Source organism: Bicyclus anynana, chromosome 8 (genome assembly GCF_947172395.1).
Source record: "Bicyclus anynana chromosome 8, ilBicAnyn1.1, whole genome shotgun sequence".
Lineage (NCBI taxonomy): Eukaryota > Metazoa > Arthropoda > Insecta > Lepidoptera > Nymphalidae > Bicyclus > Bicyclus anynana.
This window is the reverse complement of record NC_069090.1, coordinates 17,770,959-17,792,066: the sequence shown is the minus strand read 5'-3', so window position 1 is coordinate 17,792,066 and position 21,108 is coordinate 17,770,959. Positions and strand designations below refer to the sequence as shown.

Here is a 21,108-nt window from a genome sequence, read left to right as displayed (position 1 = left end):
GCTGAAATTTGGAATGGGTAGTAGGTATGTAAGTATATTAATTACATTAACTAAGTGTTTTAAAGAAAATAAAAAAAAATTGGAACCACACTGCTGACTGCGCGTAGCATCTATCTGTGGCGTAGCCCGACACGCACTTGGCCGCTTTTGCTGATTGTGAAAGTGCCGTAGGCTCCTTAACGGGACCTCAATCGCTTCACCGAGAGGTTTGGGCCCAACCACCTACTGATGGGGCCCGAAGACAGAAGCGGAACCGAATTTTACCTATCTAACTGAATCGTATGTGCTAGGTATAATATATAACAATTTCGAACGCAGAGTCCTCAATAATCACTGGGTGAGCTGCCATAGTGTAGTTAACCCTAAATTGCAGGCGATCGGGTCGCTGTGTTGTCGTAGGCCCTTTTTTGTGGGCATCTATGGGCCCATGCTCACACTTGCTGGGTGGCGTCGGATATTTGCCTAGACATATTTTGGAAATCGATTAAAAAAAATAAACAGTATAGTCCATTCTTTTTGACTACGAATAAAATGACAATTTTATTTGGTAAGTTTTTATTTTATGATCGGTCTACAAAATTTCTTCAATATACGAAATGGAAGTCGAACAGACAGGCGTGGCGTGCACTCGGCATTGCGCGGGCCCCGCTCGCGACGCCGTGCCGCTCACTTGTACTTGAGCAGCGCGTGCCGGCGCACGGAGCCGCCGCGCCCCCGCCCGCGCCGCCGTGCCGCTCACTTGTACTTGAGCGGCGCGTGCCGGCGCACGGAGCCGCCGCGCCGCGCGCCCGCGCCCCCGCCCGCGCCGCCGTGCCGCTCGCGCCACTCCGCCTCCAGCCGCACGATGGCCCCGCCTGCGCAGTCAGACGTGTTGTAGTGTTCACGAGTCACAACACGGACACGCGTCATTACTAAACGCTAACTGCAAGCAGAGGCGTCCCAAGAACGTCCTTTACGATCCAGACGATGACATAACAACCGACAATGCTTCCCAGGTAACACAATCACAAGCTACACAGCGTCTTCGCCGGCGAAGACGAGGTCCCCGATATCTAACGTCACCCGGACGTGGGTTTTCTAACTCACGATCTTGGGGGCGTCCGGACTGATTCACTCAGGTCACGGTTACCTCCTCCAGAATGGCCTTCTAAGCCGAGGTCCGAGTCTCATAGGAGACGCCCTTAGAGAGCCGTTCCGTCCTCTATCTTTCTTTCAGCCTTCGGGTCACATCAGGCGATGCTTCTGCGCTCGCCCAACCGCCCCGGTGACGCCGTAGTGGTTCCGCAGGGAGCTATCGGCACCTACTCAGACAGAAAAAAAAAAAAAAAAAGGACACGCGTCAGTCGGCCGCCGGCGCTCACCGGGGTGCGGGCGCGTCCGCGACGCGTGGTGGTGGCGGCGCGCGAGCGCGGCGCGCATGTGCGTGGCGGCGCGCTCCTCGAAGCGGCGCTGCCCGTCCTGGTTGCTGCGCGCCGACTGCGCCGCCAGCCACACGCGGCCGGCCGCGCGCCCGCGCCGCGCCGGCGTGCGCGCGGCCGGCGGCGGGGCGCGCACGCGCGCGCGCGACTGTCGCGGCGCGTCCTCGTCGCTGGCGCCGCTGTCGCAGCTCTGGTCGCTGCGGTCGGTGTCGGAGCGCGCCGCCTCGCTGCCCGCGCCGTCTCCGCACGAGCCGCCCGCCGCGCCGCCGGCACCTTGCTTGCCGCACGAGCCGACAGATCAGTGTTAGCTTTCATTCATATCAGATGAGACTCAATAAGACTATAAACTACAGGCATGTGGAATGCTACAATAGGTACCTTCTGGTAAGTCAAAACATCGAAAAGAATAGACGGCGGCCGCATCAGGATCGACTAGAGGAAATCAAAAACTATTACAATATGTATTGAACCATCCCGCGATTGTTTTCAGTCCAGTAAAACTGTCAAATGTATATTGTACCCATTAGGTAGGTAGGTTGTACTGTAATATATTTAATCTCCAAAACAGAACTCAGAAAGATACAATTTTTTACAAGTAACGTCACACTCACACAGAACGGATTAAGCTACAGGCACTTTTATCACACTAAAGTAGTTTTCTCGGCTCTAGGTATATCCAACTACTCGCTTAGCAAATTAAAGGAGAAGCATCTACTACTCAGCTCATCTTTCGACTGGGATGTGCAACAGTTGCGCAAAAATAAAATCTACAATTATATTAATAGTTAAGCAATTTCATAAATTAATTCAAAATCGGCCCTCGAGCCGAACTCACCTTATTGTTCGGCGCGTCATCGCGCAGCGGCTTGCGGTCGGCGCCGGGCGCGGGCGGGCCGGGCGCGGTCGGGCAGGGCGACGGCGCCGCGCGCGCCGCCAGCGCGGGCGAGCCGGGCCGCGCCAGCGCTGCGCAGGGAGCGACACTGAGCGGCGCCGCACACTTACCGGACACACTTCCCGTCTCGTTGCGCGACAGTTTACGAGCGCGAGGACCATGTACGCGTGCTAACGACCGCTCCGAAACGATGCCGAGCGTGACGATACGTTCGCTACAGTAAATAGATCTCGTTTTTCATCAGATCCGCGGCGAGATAGCTATCTACTAGGTACACGTTTGCCAATGTGGGGAGTGTATTTACAGCGGTTTGCTATTGCGTTTCGTTCTAGTTCGCGGCGAAGACGACGCGCCGGCGACGAGCGACGCGTCAGTCGCGTCTCCACCGGCAGAGAGTCGCCGGCGCGTCGTCGCGGCCGGCGTGCGCGCTCACGGTTGAACTTGTCGTCGCTGGTGTAGAGCTTCCCCAGCAGGCCGAGCGGCGCGCGCGGCGGCGCCAGCCGGATGCCCTCCCACCAGAACACCTCCGCGCACTGCAGCCGCCCGCCCGCCTCGTCGCCCGCGTCTGCGGAGAGCGGGCGGTGAGCGCGGGCGCGCCTCGTGCCGAGCGGCGGCGCGGGGCGGCACTGACCTCGCGGCACGAGGCGCGCGAGGCGCTCCGGGAGCAGCGGCTGCGGCGGGCGCATGGCGACCACGTCGCGGTGGCGCGCGTACAGCGCCGCGACGGCCGCGTCGGCCGCTAGCCGCTCGTCGGGCGCGTGCTCGCGGAACTGGCAGCCCGAGCTGCGCGGCAGCGTCTCGAAGCGGTAGGCGCGCTGGCCGCAGCACGCGTGGCGCCCGGCCGCCAGCGCGAACATGTGCGCGCCCTGCTCGTGGTGCGAGCACCACTCCATCTGCACAGACGCGTCGGTCAGCGCGGGCGGGCGGGGCGGGCGAGGTCGCTCTGAGGTTAGCACCTGGTAGGCCGGGAAGAAGGAGTCGCACAGCTGGCAGCGCAGGAAGTGGCAGTCGGCCCACAGGCGCCAGTACACGCGCCGCCACGAGCGCAGCTCGCCGTACAGCCACGACACGTACTCGCCCAGGCTCCACGCCGGCTCCCTGCGCGCACAGCACGGTTAGCGAGGGCCGAGGGCGCGGGGCGCGGGGGCGGGGGCGGCGGCGCTCACTTGGCGTGCGAGGAGACGACGTGGCCGCGCCGGTCGATGCGCATGCTGGCGGGCTGGCACGGCACGTGCGGCGCCACGTGGCGGCCCAACAGCTTGCCGCACCTGCGCACACAGCACGCTGCTGAGCCGGCCGCGCGCCGCGGGCTGCTCGCGCGCGCGGCCGTACCTGCTGCACTTGAAGAGCGTGGCGAGCGTGGCGTAGTGCCCGCGCAGCGTCTCGGGCACCGGCTCGGCCAGCGACAGGATCATCTTGCAGTACAGCCGCGACTGGATCTTGTCCTTGCGATCGCGCAGCGCCTCCAGCTCCGCGTTGGTGTACATCGCCGCCAGCCTGCGACAGACGCACGCGTCAGTCGGGGCTTGCGCCGCCGGCGCGACGAGCGCGGGACGCGTACCGGGTGAGCAGGCCGTCGCTGAGGCACGCGAGGTTGGTGGCCGTCTTGACGATGTCGTTCATGTGCGCGTGGCAGTACATGAGGCAGTCGTGCAGCAGCGGCTCCATCTGGCGACATGCACACGTGACGTAAGTACGCGAAGCACCGAGCGACCGACTCCACTACGAGGTACCGCACCTGCAAGAAGGAGGCGGACACGAGGATGGGCACGACGTTGTGCGCGTCCAGCAGCGGCCAGTCCGCCACCAGGATGGAGTCGCGCTTCACCCAGCGCATCAGCCACTCGAAGATCTGCGCACCCGGCGCGTCAGAGCGAGCGTCGCGGCGCGCGCCCTCTCGCGGCGAGAGGGCGCGCGCCGCGGCCGCGCCGACGGCTGCAACTGAGATGTAATGTCAGCAACAAACAAAAGCAACGATCAGTGCAGCGCCTCGCCTGTATGTCGCAGTGCACGGAGATGTCCATGTCCTCCAGGCGCTGGCCGGCCGTGACGTCAGCGAAGTAGCCCATCTTGCTCACCAGCAGCTTCTGCGCGCAACGGAAATCCTTCTTCAGCCCCTTCACTTCGTCGCACACGTGGATCTCCACCTCGCCGCTGAAAGCGTTCCGACAGTGAGTCGCGGCGTCGCGCGGTGAGCGGTGAGCGGTGCGCCCGTCGACAGTCACCACTCACTCGTGCTGCTGGTTGGCGCGCTCGTGGCCGGCCGCCACGGACGACTTGCGTCTGCCGAGACGATCTCTCGACTCCTTCTCGTTGACGAAACCTCCGAAGCTGGCCGGCTTCTTCACGTCGGCGGAGGAGCTCGTGGGCGACTTCTTGATGATGGGCGCGTACACGCTCGTCGTCTTGCTCTGCTTCTTGTAGCCCACTAAATACGGAAGAATGGAATCTAGTATCCCTTCATTTATTACCTGAAAATATAAAGTTATGGCACCTCATAAGAGCGTAAGTCACAATAACCAATGTACGTAGATACCCGACGATTCATACGAGTACCTACATGCGACGACGATAACCAAAGAGATCTCTAATTATTTAAAACTAGCGGACGCCCGCGACTTCGTCCGCCCAGACCCCTTTGATCCAGCCTTTACTTGGATTTAATTATTGATAGTGTGATTGATCTCTTTGGTTTTGCAACAAATATTACTTATTCTTAACATTAAGGTGAGGTTCTATCAATAATCTATGGATACTTCGCCTGAAGTCGCCGCCCAAGCTGTGGCTCTTATTCAGGCCGGACACAGAAATGTGAGTGCTCAACTTAATTTAAGTCGATCTGCGGTCTGAAATGTTTATCGGAGGTACCTAGAGACTGGCAGCTTTGTTCGTCGCCAAGGAAGGCCACGATCTCGGGTCACAACTGAAAGGCAGGATCTGTGAGCGCTCGAACTGTTCACCAACGCGCTGTTACCACTCGAGCCAGCTGATGGGCACAAACTAACGCGAGCCCACCGAACAGCGCGCCTTCGTTTCGCGCGCACTCATTTAAATTGGACTCAGCAAGATTGGAGCCGTGTACTCTTTTCTGATGAGTGTAAAATTGTGTTACATGGCAATGATCGAAGGATAAAGGTCCGACGTAAGGGAGAGCGTTTCGCACAATGCTGCTTCGAAGAGAGGGTAGCTTATGGCGGTGGCTCATGGACTGTCTGGGGCGGAATATCCGCGAGCGACAAACTCAACTTGAGGTTGTCACGGGACCACGGCTGCCAACAATAAATGCTGAAAGGTACATTCGTGAGTGCTCAGAACCTCACGTGATGCCATACACGGACTATGTGGGCCCAAATTTTTTTTTATGCATGATAATGCAAGAGCATACATAGTTCGAAGAGCCGATGGGCGTTGGGGTCCCAAGCTGCTGAAGTGGCGACCCCGCACCGGAAAGCGCAGTGTAGGTCGACCCCCACTAGGTGGACCGAAGACGTCAAGGGTTGCTGGGAGCCGCTGGATGCTGGCGGCTCAAGATTTTTTCTTTGGAAGTTCATGCAAGAGGCCTATGTCCAGCAGTGGACGTCCATTAGGTGACAATGATGATGATGATGAATGCAAGAGCCCATACGACCGGCATCGTCAGGGAATATCTTCGGGATGTGAACATCACAGTTATGGACTGGCCAGCCAGAAGCTCAGACATGCACCCCATTGAGCACATGTGGGACGAGCTAAAAAGACGTGTTAGGACTCGTCAGCCAGATGCCCAGACGTTGCAGGAATTGAAAACTGCCCTGGAAGAGGAATGAGAGATGATCCCTCACAATTTCATAAAGCGGTTGATAAACTCTATGCCTTAACGTATGCGAGCGGTGGTAGGTGCCCATGGAGGTAACACGCATTATTAAATTAAACCTTTATTTCATAAAACATGTTTTTATTCAAAAATCAATTGTCTTTATCAAGGCGCATACCCGACTTGTCAGGCGTAGCTCCGTGTCGTGTGGTATTCTGAATTCAAATTTAAAACAATACGATCCAAAAAGATGGTAAAATGTATCAGGTGTAAAACTGCATCAATAGTTTTTGTTAAATTTAGCAATCATATGGGCCAATACGACACACGCGCGCGGTACAGTACAAGTATACAAACGCGTACGTCGTTGAGCTTGCAGTTGAGGTTGGCCTCCGTCCACACGCCCAGCATCTCCACGCGCGCCTCCGGCAGCGACGCGCCCTGCGACACACGCGCGCGGTACAGTACAAGTATACAAACGCGTACGTCGTTGAGCTTGCAGTTGAGGTTGGCCTCCGTCCACACGCCCAGCATCTCCACGCGCGCCTCCGGCAGCGACGCGCCCTGCGACACACGCGCGCGGTACAGTACAAGTATACAAACGCGTACGTCGTTGAGCTTGCAGTTGAGGTTGGCCTCCGTCCACACGCCCAGCATCTCCACGCGCGCCTCCGGCAGCGACGCGCCCTGCGACACACGCGCGCGGTACAGTACAAGTATACAAACGCGTACGTCGTTGAGCTTGCAGTTGAGGTTGGCCTCCGTCCACACGCCCAGCATCTCCACGCGCGCCTCCGGCAGCGACGCGCCCTGCGACACACGCGCGCGGTACAGTACAAGTATACAAACGCGTACGTCGTTGAGCTTGCAGTTGAGGTTGGCCTCCGTCCACACGCCCAGCATCTCCACGCGCGCCTCCGGCAGCGACGCGCGGCGACCGCGCCCTGCGACACACGCGAGCGGTATAGTACATCTTTATTTCACATTTGCTCGTAAGGTGTCGCTTGTTTCACCAGTTTCAATATCGTAATGTAGGTAATATAAAACTTTTGTCATTCGTGTAAAAACGAACGGTACTTTTTTAAATATTGGCAATAATTTTTATGTCAGAAAAGTGTCGCTCTCGCTGGTGACGGTGACGGCGACGGTGACGGTGAGGGCGCGACTCACCCTCGATGTCGCCGCAGCTGTGGCGCTTGTCCACGCGCGCGGCGCCGCGGCGCTCCACGGCGGAGTCGCTCTGGCTGGTGACGGCGCGCTGCTCGGCGTGCGCCGCGCGGCTCAGCAGCTCCCGCTCCTGCTGCTCGATCACGTGGTTCAGTACTGTCAGCTTCGTCAACTCCTCCCAGTTTATTTTGGATCCTTCGTCTTCGTCACCCTCCAGATGCTCGTACACCTGGTAGGCGGTTTTCATGAAGTCGAAGAAGTCCTTCACGGTGATCACCTCGGCCGCCGCGCCGGCCTTCGCTACGGTGCCTCTGGCCGCCGCCGCCTCTGGGCGAGGGGGACTCTTCGCCCTGCGACCGTCGCCTCGCTGCATGAACATCGAAGTTAGATCAGATTCAGAATTTGGACTTGCCATGGTTAACAAAATATCGATCTGAAGTAATTTCTCGTATCGATCTAACAGTTTGCCGGCGACGGTTGTGCCGCGCTGCAAACGTAGAGCGCCTAGACAATTAAACTACATAGACTATGCTTGAACGCCGTTATCAATTTAGATCTAAATAAACTTTTAATTTTGCAGTTAACGTATGATAAGCTAAATCTATTAAACTAGTAATGTTGTTTATATCATGTGTGCTTAATTGTCAAGTCTGTACATGTCATCCAGTCATCTTTTCCTAAGTAGATTAAATGATTTATTCAATCGTGATTAGTTACTTTGAATAACAACATTAAAAATCTTTTGAGTAGGTAATAAGTCTATACCTAAGGTGCTTACCAGCTGGTAGGAGTTTCGTTGAAAAATTTGTGTCTAAAGTCTCAAAGTGCTAGAATCCAGAGCTGTAAAGATAGTAAAAAATCCTTTGACACCTATATATTATCTATGTATCTAAGAAAAAATCCTTTGACATAGAGAGTAAAAAACGTAGACCAATGATCATAGAATATTTATGCCAAAGACGCTTAGACCATTAAAAAGAATGGACCTGCCTCGTAAACCGTTACCCCCTCTGTCAAAGATCAAGAATCAATCATCTAACGCGTTTATAAAAACTGTTGCTATAGAATCGATGTTTCATTGTTGTAATCGTTTTCGTCGTGTAATGAGCTCACTAAAAATGCCGGTTTGTGTAGAATGGCATAAAAAACGACCAAAAACTTGTATTTTAGTAAAAGATGGAGTAACGTTTCATTTTAAAGTATTTCTACCATAATTTTATCAAATTTGTAATAAAAACGATTTTTAAAAATTAACCGATTCTTTTGACGGAACAGCAAAAAATCGATCAAGTAATCGAACATTCTATATATATATTCTGTGGATAGTCTAAGCGCTGTGTTGGTTAGTCTGTGTAAAAATTACGCGTGTGTGTATTGCGAGTCAATTATATAGTTGTCTGTAGTGTATGGACACAGAATATACATAATGGTGTTAAATGTTTTCGATGAGTGAGTTTGCCTCGGCCCCCTCAAAAAACGACAGACTTTTGTTGGTGAATTTGGGTGCGAAACAGGTCCATTCTTTTTAGTGGTCTACGCAAAGACGTTTGCATAGAGTAAATTGGACGTTTGTTTGACGTTTATCAAGAGAAAAATCAAAACAACATTTGTTGTCTCTGGTTTAATTGATATGTCATATCAAGTACCTACAAGAATTTCATAATAATTCATATTAAATTGTGATAACAAAGTTATTTAATATGTCTCTGGCTCTGAGTTATTATGGAAAGAGCCCGAGCCGAACATGACAAGAGCGAAACGGAGGCTGAAACTTTCTGGAAGACTCCGAGAGCCGTTCCGGGCAGGCCTCGTCAGAGGGTCGAGCGAATCGAGGTTATGTCGGGGTCGTCCTACCAACAGTTCCAGGCGTCCGTGAACGACGCCTGGGACCTGGGCGACGACGATGTCGTCTCCGGGATCGACGAGCCCCGGATCTCCAAGGCCATCTCGCAGACGGCGGCGCTCAGCGTCATCAACTCGCACCGCGTCGCGCAGAGCGCGCCCCGGGCCGACCCCGGCGACGGCGCGCGGCCGGCGGAGGCGCGCAAGCCGCCGGGCAGCCTGCGCCACTACCCGGGCCGGCCGCGCGCCGTGCGCCTGTCGGCGCTCGCGTCGCGCGAGGAGAGCAGCGAGTCCAAGCTGGAGCGCTTCCAGCAGCTGCTCGACCGCGCCGTGCTGGACCTGGACGAGCTCAAGCAGCTCAGCTGGTCGGGCATTCCCACTAAGGTGAGCGGCATGGACGTCGCTGATCCTGCCGTGCTGTAGTATTGAGGAAGCCAAATGATCAGTTACCTTACAGTGAATACACACTTTTTCACTAGTTCTCTTTAAGCAAACTCATATTTACTTAGCTAATGTCAATACAAGGCATGGGCACGTTCAAACACTGCCTTTGTAGTGTCATGTACCACCACCTGAAGCTCTAATCTCTAATCATCATCATCATCGTGTTTGTGTAGCGCTTGGTGCCAAACCAGAATAACCATCTATGTAAAGAGGAGCTGCTTATTGTATTGTGATAAAAATATTGAATACTTCATCTATACCTATTAATATTATAAAGTGGCAAAATTTTATTGTTTATTTGTATGTATCGAGTAGGATCTGAAACTACTGAGCCAATTTGAAAAATTCTTTCACTGTTGGGAAGTTACTCTATCCCTGAGTGCTATATTATATTTTCAGTTTGGACGGACATTAGGGTGAAGAAGCCTTGGTATAGTATTAGTAAAGATATACTGTAAAAAATACATTAAGTTAGGTTGCATACATACTCGTACTTTAATCTATACTTATAATAAATCTGTAGAGAGGTCAATTCTCTACATGAAATATATTTCCAAAATAACTATCAGGGGGTGATTAGTGATTGATACTGATGCCAAAAATGCAATCAGTAAAATTTTTGTCTGTCTGTCTGTATGTTCGTATAGAAACAAAAATTACTTGACAAATTTTAACGAAATTTGGTACAATTATTCTTCATACTCCTGGGCAGGTTATAGTATACTTTTCATCACGCTACGATCAATAGGAGCAGAGCAGTGAAGGGAAATGTTGGGAAAGCGGAAGAAGTTACTCCATTTTTACATCGATACTACGGTAAGGATGTGTGGTGTACAAATAAAGTATAAATAGATAAATAGTAATAAATAAGGGTTGGATTAAAGGAGGTCTAAGGGCGGACGAAGTCGCGGGCGTCCACTAGTTATTGATAAATGGTTGTGTGTTTTCGGTGGGGTCAGGCGCGCGCGGTGACGTGGCGGCTGCTGGCCGGCTACCTGCCCGCCAGCGCGGAGCGGCGCGCCGACACGCTGCAGCGCAAGCGCGCCGACTACCGGCACCTGGTGCGCCAGTACTACGACGCCGAGCGCGAGGAGGACACGTACCGCCAGATCCACATCGACATCCCGCGCATGAGCCCGCTCGTGGCGCTGTTCCAGCAGAGCACCGTGCAGGTGAGCGCGCCCTCTGCAGTGGTGCACAGAGCTGCCATCGATGCCTCTGCTCCTGCAACTCCTACCCTACCCTTATCCTACCCCTAAGCTATCTTTCAAGTTGGTTGTACACAGTGTGCAAATTTGATTAAAATTTTTCCCATGCTTGAAAATAATAGATTTTTTCCACACTTGTGAGGTGTCTCGAGCTCGCGCCTGCCGAGCGCCGGCCGAGCGCCGGCGGGTCGTGCAAGAGTGGCTGTTGCAGGTGATGTTCGAGCGCATCCTGTACATCTGGGCCATCCGCCACCCCGCGTCCGGCTACGTGCAGGGCATCAACGACCTCGTCACGCCCTTCTTCATGGTGTTCCTGCAGGAGGCGGCGCCCGGCAAGGAGCTGGATGACTTCCCGCTCGACAGCCTGTCCGCCGAGCGGCGCGACGTCATCGAGGCGGACTCCTTCTGGTGCCTGTCCAAGTTCCTGGACAGCATCCAGGACAACTACATCTTCGCGCAGCTCGGCATCCAGCACAAGGTCAACCAGCTCAAGGAGCTGATCGCGCGCATCGACCTGACGCTGCACGAGCACCTGCAGCGCCACGGCGTGGACTACCTGCAGTTCTCCTTCCGCTGGATGAACAACCTGCTGACGCGCGAGATCCCGCTGGCCTGCAGCATCCGCCTGTGGGACACCTACCTGGCCGAGTCCGACGGCTTCGCCAGCTTCCAGCTGTACGTGTGCGCCGCCTTCCTGCTGCACTGGCGCGAGCGCCTGCTGCGTGAGCGCGACTTCCAGGGGCTCATGCTGCTGCTGCAGAACGTGCCCACGCACCACTGGGCCGACGCGCACATCGGCGTGCTGGTGGCGGAGGCCTACCGCCTGCAGTTCGCCTTCGCCGACGCGCCCAGCCACCTGGCGCGCAGCTGACCGCGCTCGGGCGACGGCGGCGCGCCGAGCTACACGACGCAGCTTACATTAGATTTACGAATATTTTGTTTTATAAGTCAGAAATATATCTGGAGCCCTGCGCCCACGACTGATGCGCTCAAGTGGACGACGAGGAGTGCGCCACTCGCTCGTGTCCACTACCCGTCGAGTGCACTATCTGTAATCGAATAAAAAAACAAAAACTGTTATTGTGTATATATGCATCACATCTAGGTCCAAGGTTATCGTCGAATAAAAATCATTTTAAATCAACTTAAAGGTTTAAATCATTTTACCAATTAGCTTCACCCCATCATTATAGTTTCACAAAAGGTCTGACCCTTCGCTTCGACCTTCCCCCTCTTCCCCGCGCGAGGGCGTTATGTAGCGATAGCACCATAGACAGTGGCGTAGCTTGCCTTGAAGGGGCCCTGTATCAAAGTTTGTCGGGGGGCCCAATAGGCGAGCGACAAATCTCGAAAATCTCTTAAGTTTTTTCCGGAAAGCACTAAATTAAGCGAGTTTGTGGTTCAAATTTTTCAAATTTTTGCTTTCACACTCAAGGGGCCCCTACAGCCCGGGGGCCCCGCATCAACGATACGGTGGTAGCCCCTGACCATAAATATCACCATTGCACGGCAGAAACTGAAACCGACACCGAATTTCTGCTTCAGTCACAGTTTCGCCCAAAGCCGAAACTTCCAGCGTGTGGTCATTTATTCTTTAAAAAGTAATTTATATTTAAAAAGACTACTTACTTGAGTCCAGTTATTAAAAACAATATACATTTGGAAATGCAAATGAACTGACAAAGCTGAATTTTGGATATGATGTGGAAAAGGTTAAGTTCTAATTCCTGACCAAGATATCCTACGAGTATGTGTATTTTCCGCAACTTGGAAAAAATATTTGAATTAAGTTTTTTACAAAACTCCGTTGAGATACGAAAGCTTGTTTGTTTTTTTTTTTTTTTATTCTTTACAAGTTAGCCCTTGACTACCTGATGGTAAGTGATGATGCAGTCTGAGATGGAAGCGGGTTAACTTGTTAGGAGGAGAATGAAAATCCACACCCCTTTCGGTTTCTACACGGCATCGTACCGGAACACTAAATCGCTTGGCGGTACGTCTTTGCCGGTAGGGTGGTAACTAGCCACGGCCGAAGCCTCCCACCAGCCAGACCTGGACAAATTAAGAAAATCTCAATCTGCCCAGCCGGGGATCGAATCCAGGACCTCCGTCTTGTAAATCCACCGCGCATACCACTGCGCTACGGAGGCCGTCAAATACATGTTGTTCCATGCATGTGTTTCCATACATGTTGTCGCTCTACAAATCAAATCAAATCAAATCAAAAATCATTTATTTCAAGTAGGCTCAGTTTACAAGCACTTTTGACACGTCAGTTGACTATTTGTAAAGATTCTACCACCGGTTCGGAAGGCAGGTCCTGCTGAGAAGATACCGGCATACCTACATACGCGCTATCATGTTTTACCCGTCGTTCATCATTATTGAGATAGCAATCGGTGTAGTAAAATTTGTTTATTGCTTTTTTAATTTTTGTCATAATAGAAAAATGTTAATTATCAAACATATTGGAATGCAAAAGGTGCATAGGTATGCAAAATCATTTGAAAGTTACATTAGAGCTTTTTAACCGACTTCAAAAAGGAGGAGGTTCTCAATTCGGTCGGTATTTTTTTTTTTATGTATGTACACCGATTACTCAAAGACGCCTAGACCGATTTCAAAAATTCTTTTTTTGTTTGAAACGGTATAGTCCCCATTTGGTCCCATTGCCATCATGTCAAGATCTGATGATGGAATCCTGGAGAAATTGAGGGGAACTTCCGAAAATTATATGGGTATCTAGTGTGTTCGTAAACTTTTCCATTTAATACTTTTAAGCACTACAATTTCATGAAGGTTTAAAATCGATCTGATGATGGAGCCATAAAATAGACGAGGGAACTCCTCGGCGATTTACAGCAGTGACCTTGTGTTTGGGCTTGATTAATTTGTATTAATGAGAACTTTCCACATAGATAGGTTGTGACTGTCATTTAGGGGTCTGATGATGAAGACCAAGGTCAATTAAGGGAACTCCTTAACAGTTTACAGTAACTACCTTGTGTTTGGACTTGATTAATTTGTATTGCTGAGAACTTTCTACTTAGATGGGTTGTGACTGTCATTAGGGGTCTGATGTATTCGTTTGAGATGATATTTTACACTAAAAATGGAAAAATAATAAAAATTTTAATAAAAAATAATACAACCGACTTCAAAACCTAAAAACGCACCCACTAAACTAAAAAGCGAAAAATAACATCATAATATGTTCTACCTGCTGATCAGTATGAAGGCGGTGATTAGCCGGTGTTATCTTAATTTAAGCCATTTCTGACAGGACCACATGAAACAACACTGTCTGCAAAATGTAAATCTGTAAGATATTCTCACATGGCTTGAATTAATACATCATCGGCTTAGCACCGCCTTCATACTGATCAGCAGGTAGAACATATTATGATGTTATTTTTCGCTTTTTAGTTTAGTGGGTGCGTTTTTAGGTTTTGAAGTTGGTTGTATTTTTTTTATTAAAATTTTTATTATTGTATGTATAGAAACACTAGTTTTTGTTTGATTTAAAAATACCTAATAGTTATGATTTTACATGCATTCAAAGTTCGCATAAATCGACTCCCGCTACCAGTCGCGACATTGTAGTCGTACCTGCCTGCGCAGATTACCGCGACTTTCATATGTTTCCGGTGGTTCAACTCACTTGCTGTGGTCTATACGTTATAGCCCGTGTCGCCCACGTCACAGCTGACTGTCGCCGCCTCAGCAGATGCCGCGATTGCTTCACTGAATTGTTATTTGGATTTTATAATTACTGATGGTGATGCCCGCGACTTGATTCGCGTGAAATTAGGTTTACTGCAAATTGTTTCTAAATAACAGCCATATACGTGTTGACCCACGTGACTGGATCACGAGGTCCTGCGTTTGGTTCCCGAGTGATGAAAGATCGCCGTCGCTCGGCGCCCTCGTTGTGATTGACTTCTGATATATGTACCTACTCGTGGCTGTAGTCTAACATGATCATCCTAACTCGCTAACCGCAGTGCGGCAGCGGCTGGGGCTGAGCTCCACAGTGCCTCCTGTTGTGTGTCTCAGTAGGCTGATAATGACGATGATGAAGCAAACTACAGTACAGTACCCTGAGGCTGAATACTGGCTGACGCGACACCGCAACCTGATACCGACAGCCGCAGCTCCCGTAGACCCGTCCTGTCCTGTGCCCTGCGCGGTACCTACTTGTATATCTACTTTAACTTCGCAACCATGAACGTTACCATTATCACAGACACCTAGTCTACAGTAACTGCCACTGTTCTACCGTCTACGTGTTCCGCGCACTGAAATGCAGAAGAGACGCTGGCGCAGACACCGACAAACTGCTGTTGTGTCAACGCGTCCCCAGCAGTAGGACGGTAGGTACATTCTACCTGTTTTATTATCCATGTAGGTACCTACGGAACTGAATGCAGGACTCCAAATCCTATAAATAGACATGACACCGTGGAATGTTGAAACGTGCCGCCGTATCGCTCGGATATTGCGTGTACGGGCGAGGAAAACCACAAAATATATATCTACGTACCGCGGCGCGGGGTCGGGCGCTCACCACGGGGCGGGGCCGGGAAACACGGGACGACAAACATTGCACAATCATTAAATTATTTTCCATGTGCTATTTGCTAATAATTTGAGCCTCGATAGCTTCACTTCATGGTGAAGAGGTCAGACTCTACATCATGGGGTCGACCAGCGCTTGTTGGATTATTGGCGTACCGTGGTCGTACCCAATCCTAGCACGGTATTTACGACTTACTGGAGCGGATAGATTAATGGACTAAAGTCATTGTATTTAAAAAAAAACTAGCGGACGTCACAAATCCCGCGAGACATAGATGTTTCCGGGATAAAATGTCCATCTGTTATCTCCATTCCTCAGCCAAATTACTTCAGTTGTTTTTGCTTAACAAACATGCATAACTAAATCTTCGCGTTTATAATTATCTTCCTTGCCTATGCTCAATGATACAGAGGAGTACTGTTTAACGCCAAAGAACACACAACAAGTGAATACTTAGGAACTTATATATCAATATTTTGTGATGTGCTCTACCTCTACCTCTTGCAATAAACGATGTCTTGAATTGAACTTACAACTATGGGTACGAGGCTAGGACTTCTCTATCGTTCTCTATAACTATGGGTACGAGGCTAGGACTTCTCTATCGTTCTCTATAACTATGGGTACGAGGCTAGGACTTCTCTATCGTTCTCTACAACTAGGGGTACATTGGCGTATCTAGCATTATTTCCTAGGGTGGGCCTACACTGAACAGAGTCGACACTCAATATAAAAATTTCGTTAGAAATGTCTCGACTTATTTATTATTATTTTTTTGTATCTATGGTAGGTATCAGAAAAGGTGTTAATATATTTTAAAGGTGTTAATAATATATCTTTATTACGGGTTTTCTTTGTTATAAGTTGTAATTTTTATGATATAATATTTTAAATGATATTTTGTGTACAATTATTAGTATTTCGGCGAGCATCATAGAATTTCAAATCGGTAGTCCAGTATCCTATGGTGGGCACTGGACTATTCTAGGGTGGGCCCGGCCCACCCGCTGTATACGCCTATGTACGGGTACGAGATGAGAACTTCATATGGGCCGAGAGTCTGCCTTAGCCAGACATGCCCCAGCCGATGAAGTCTGTAAGTTTGTCCGCTCACTCGTGCTCCTGCCAGTGGTGGGTAATGGAGGATGAGGAGAATCTCGACGCTAGGTCGTGCGACAAAGGTCTCTAGACCGCCTGGAGATATGATTGACATGAAACGTACTATACCTTATTTCACCATGAAATAAAAATAATAATAATTATAGTAGTGGAAAGCTAAGTAGTTGGAGCGCCATCTTTGTCGATATAGAGTGGCTTACTCAGTCCTGGCCGAAACCCACCATAGGAGCCTTATGACCACCATATGAGCCTATATTTGAGCCTTGTTATAAATCATAAAAGATAAGATCCTAACGAAAATCTGTCGCTCCTAGCAACAGCAGGAGCCAGCCGTGCGCGCCAGCGTCTGTCGCCACCGCCAGCACCGCGCGGCGCTATCGGCTTCCGGCGCGCTGTCCGCCGCCGATAACGCGCTAGTGCCGCGACACTGCCGACCGATGCAATGTCCCATGACCGATACTACAGAACACATACTCGCCTTCTTTCGTCAAGTTCCCCCATCGACGTCGTTGCCACAATATGTACGTATCTGCTGCGACCTCATACACAGTATATTTATCCCGAATTCGCATCTAGTGTAGGCAGTGGGATGCGCGGTGGATGTACATGACGGAGGTCCTTAGTTCGATCCCCGGCTGGGCCGATTAAGGTTTTCTAAATTGGTCTAGGTCTGGCTGGTGGGAGGCTTCGGCCGTGGATAGTTATCACCCTATCGGAGAAGACGTACCGCCAAGCGATTTACCGTTACGTTACGATGTCGTGTAGAAACCGAGAAGAGTGTGGATTTTCATCCTCCTTTCCTAACAAGTTAGCCCGATTTCATTTTAGATAGCATTATTACTTACAGATGAGATTGTAGCCAATCGCTAACTTGTAAATAATAAAAAAAGGAAACATTTAGGGGTGGACGTTATATCGCGGTACCCGGTACGGTGTGGTGCGGGGGCCGTCCCCGTCGCCGCGCATCCCTAGCGCGCTGCGGCGGGCGCGCACCCAATTAGTAGCTTTTAACAAGTGTTCGCGGCTTTCCTGCTAGATAGTACCGCGTTATAACTGCGCGCGCGCGCCGCCCGCCGCACCGCCGCCGTCGCCGCCGCCGCCGCCAGCCGCGCGCCCGGTGAGTACCACTACTAGCCAGTGGCTAGGGCGTGTCTAACGCTTCTTGTGTTTCTACTAATCCTTACCTAATCTGTTCGCTCGTACGTGTTAGTCTTTACAATAAACGGTCACAATCCTAGAAATCTATTTATATTAACGAATCAGTATCGGAAAACTTTGTTTTTAAACAAAAAAAAAATCCTTTGCGTTTTCTTTTCTTATACGTACTAGAGTATGGAACATCCTTTCCAATAGACTAGTTGACATTTTTTTAAGACAATGGTCTTAAATAGTTCACTAAGTAGTTAGTCGTTTTATCGTTTAGTACATCAAGTACCTAACATTGTGACGTCACAAAATGGATGACAGCGTTTTTGACGTTTAGGAAAAATACATGATTTTTAAATTAAGAAATCCTTAACTTTTATTAATTATTATCGATGTAGTTCGGACCCTTATTCCATGTACTATGCTAAATTAAATTCGATCTGAGTGAATACTGAATAGGCATCTTCTGCCAGCTGCCCATCGTGGACTATATAGGTAGGTACCTATACATTATAGTTTGCTAACATAACTGTCAAACGCGACTTATTCTTGCATAAAAAAACCGGACAAGTGAGAATTGAACTCGCGTGAAGAGATTCCGTACGATGTTATTATTTAAATCGTGTTTTTTGAAAGGCCTTAATTTTTCAAGTTCCATTTGTGAAATTCAATTTATTTTTAAATCTATCCCTGAAGGGTTTAAAAGGGGTCGAAGTGTTCATTGAACATTCAACCCCTAAAATGTTGCCTTTAAAACTTTTTGAATCACACTACGTTTCGTATTTTTTCCATAAATTATGGACTTTTTATACCTAACAAGGGCCTAACAGTAACAATAAAAATGAAGGACTTTCTATACAAACTTTCAAGTTTCAACCCCTATTTCACCACCACCTCAAATCGTGCTTAGTTTCATTTGAATCCATTCACTAGTTTCAGAGTGATGCCCGGGCAACAAAAATACGGACAGATGGACAAAAATACGAAAAATACATTTTGGGCTTTACTTCAGTATCGATTATACAGAGTGCTCGGAAGTATTCCCCATATCTCTAGGGTTATATTCTTTAAGGAAAATTAATTAAAAATGTCTAAGGAATATGTATTCTAATATGAATATTTTCGGAGTAAAAAACATTTCTTTTGTACTTAAATTACATTGTTATTGATAAATATCATGAAGTAGCTTACTAGTGAAGTGCGGAGTGCCAGTGGCAATATCTCGTCAATAAAATTAGATAAGAAATACTTCCACCTGTAGCTGTAGCTAGTTTATAATATAATGTATTCTGTGCTGTAGGCCTATTATGCATCAACGAAGCGAAGTCACAAATGTCGCTGTCTCATTCATTGCGATGGGACAAGGGAAAATTGACAAGAGCGGCGCCATCAAATTATATTTTCGATGGCGCCGCTCTTTTTTTCTGTTTTTTTTCTTTAAGATATCTCATGTTGCGCATCCCGGGCCTACTGGAGTAGTCGAGAAGTATTCGCTGAGTAACTCGGTGATCTCACAATATCACAATAATATCGATGCATATGCTGCAGCAGAAGAACATTAAAGCTCAAATGAGCTCAGAAACTATTAATTAATTTAAGAGACTGAAGAACAGAAACTATGGAAGAAGATATAGATAGAATAGCGAAGAAAGAAGAGTAAAAAGTGTAAAGTTGTCCACTGCGTTGACTCTTCTTCCTTCGCTATTTCTCGGCCTTCACTACCGTCATGATATGAAGAGAACTCGTGTTAGTTGCGGCTCATCGTAAGGCAGTTTGCTTGTCACTCGCCAGCTGCCTAGCGAAGGGCAACAAGTTACAGAGTCGTTCGCCGTCGCCGTCGCCGTCGCCGTCGCCGTCGCCGTCGCCGTCGCCGTCAGCAGCGCCAACTGAAAGCTCAACACAACTCACTGTATAGAAGATTATTCTAGTATAATACATTCATACCTTCAATTCATAATTTAGATTAATTTGTTTATTAGATGTTAAGGTGTACCAGTTATTTTAATATTCTATTTTCGGAAAACGGTTTAGATTTGGTTGTACAGATGTGTACAGAGTGTTTCTTGTGTCAAAGTGATCAAACGTTAGCAAAGCGAAACATGTTTATAAATTATCGGTTTTTTGTTAAGCCGATGCGGTCCAGTTGGTCTAGCGTGTGACCAAGCGAAAAGAAATGGACAAAATGTCCACCATTGGCGGCGGAGTTGTCCCAGTTCCATCTCTATCCCAACGCAAAGAAAGCGATAGCGGTTTTTCCGTTTGCGCCGCTATTGGTTGACATTGGTTTTATCTATCTCTCTTCACGAGCGACGTCATTGGGTCGCACGTTAGGCCAGCTGATATATGTCGTCGTGGTCGTGTCGTGGTCGCACGCTAGCGCTACTGGTGTTCCGCAGTACAGTCCTAGTGTTGTCAACTTGTCGCGTCGTGTCCGCCCGCACCGCACGGTGTTTGCTCAGTCGTTCGTATCGGGCGCTGGGGCGCGGGCAGAGACAATATGTTGTGGCATATATAATATAATTAGTATTACTAGTATAAATATGTTGGTAATACATAATTATTAATAATAAAAAATAATAATAATAAAATTCTTACAGTTATTCCTGTTGACGACTAGTCGCCAACTATCGTAGTCCACGGCTAGTGGGCAGAGAGCGCCGACTAGTGGGCTTATTATTTTGTACGAGCGGTAGCCCGCGACTTCGTCCGCGTGGAAATCAATGTAAACTTTCAAGCCCTATTTCACCACTTTAGGGTGAACTTTTATATTTCGTATTTTAATCATGATTTATGAACAAATTTTTAAAACTGTAACTCTAAAAATGAAGGACTTTCCATAAAAACTTTCAACAATTTCACCCCCTTCTCATTTTATTTTCGCAATAAAAAGTATACCTTCTCCGTATTATGGCCTTATAACGTGCCAAGTTTCATTTGGATTCATTCAGTAGTTTCAACGTGATGCCCGATTTACAAAAAAACACGGACAGACAGACAGATAAAAAATCGAAAAAAAAATTTAGCTTCAGTATCGATTATATTATGCCCCCAACATTAAATTAAAATATCTAAAATAAAATAAAATTTAAAATATCCTCAATGTACAGAATATACAAAGAGTTACTAACCAACTGTTTTTTTACTGTTGTTTTATTAATAGTTGTAAAATTTAATAGCCACAGTTTCCTACAAATTGCGTGATACGTTATCGCGTTCCTACGCTCAGATTTTTTTTTACCTTGTAACCCTGTTAGCTACCTGATTCAAGAATTTTGGTAAATATTAAAGTTGAGCGTCTCATCAAGATACAAACGGAAAATTAACTTGATAGTAATCAGTTTTGAAAATCCTGAACTAATTGTTTTACCAACAACTTTCAAAAAATATTGAATACCGTAGACGGAGCAAATTTTTGGTAAATAAAGTTTGCCAGTGACCATGACCAATGTAACGTCGCGAGGTTCGTATGTGGGACCCCGGACCCGTCCTAGACCGCACCG

General features: G+C 48.8%; 2 protein-coding genes across 2 annotated transcripts; one reads left to right on the top strand and one right to left on the bottom strand.

Annotated features, from left to right (window-relative positions):
- Positions 1-544: 544 nt before the first annotated feature.
- LOC112050728 (uncharacterized) lies at positions 545-8,192 on the bottom strand. The gene is made up of 14 exons (XM_052882922.1): positions 7,274-8,192; positions 6,959-7,047; positions 4,543-4,781; positions 4,305-4,464; positions 4,049-4,162; positions 3,872-3,978; positions 3,643-3,807; positions 3,477-3,578; positions 3,267-3,408; positions 2,942-3,203; positions 2,586-2,875; positions 2,254-2,415; positions 1,362-1,695; positions 545-854 (listed from the first exon to the last, which is right to left on the bottom strand). The coding sequence occupies exons 1-14, from the start codon at positions 7,683-7,685 to the stop codon at positions 736-738; spliced, it is 2,697 nt and encodes an 898-aa protein (XP_052738882.1). The 5' UTR covers positions 7,686-8,192; the 3' UTR covers positions 545-735.
- A 691-nt stretch (positions 8,193-8,883) lies between these two features.
- On the top strand, positions 8,884-11,908 carry LOC112050711 (TBC1 domain family member 22B). The gene is made up of 3 exons (XM_024089047.2): positions 8,884-9,496; positions 10,516-10,728; positions 10,976-11,908. The coding sequence occupies exons 1-3, from the start codon at positions 8,993-8,995 to the stop codon at positions 11,633-11,635; spliced, it is 1,377 nt and encodes a 458-aa protein (XP_023944815.1). The 5' UTR covers positions 8,884-8,992; the 3' UTR covers positions 11,636-11,908.
- The last annotated feature ends 9,200 nt before the right edge of the window (positions 11,909-21,108 follow it).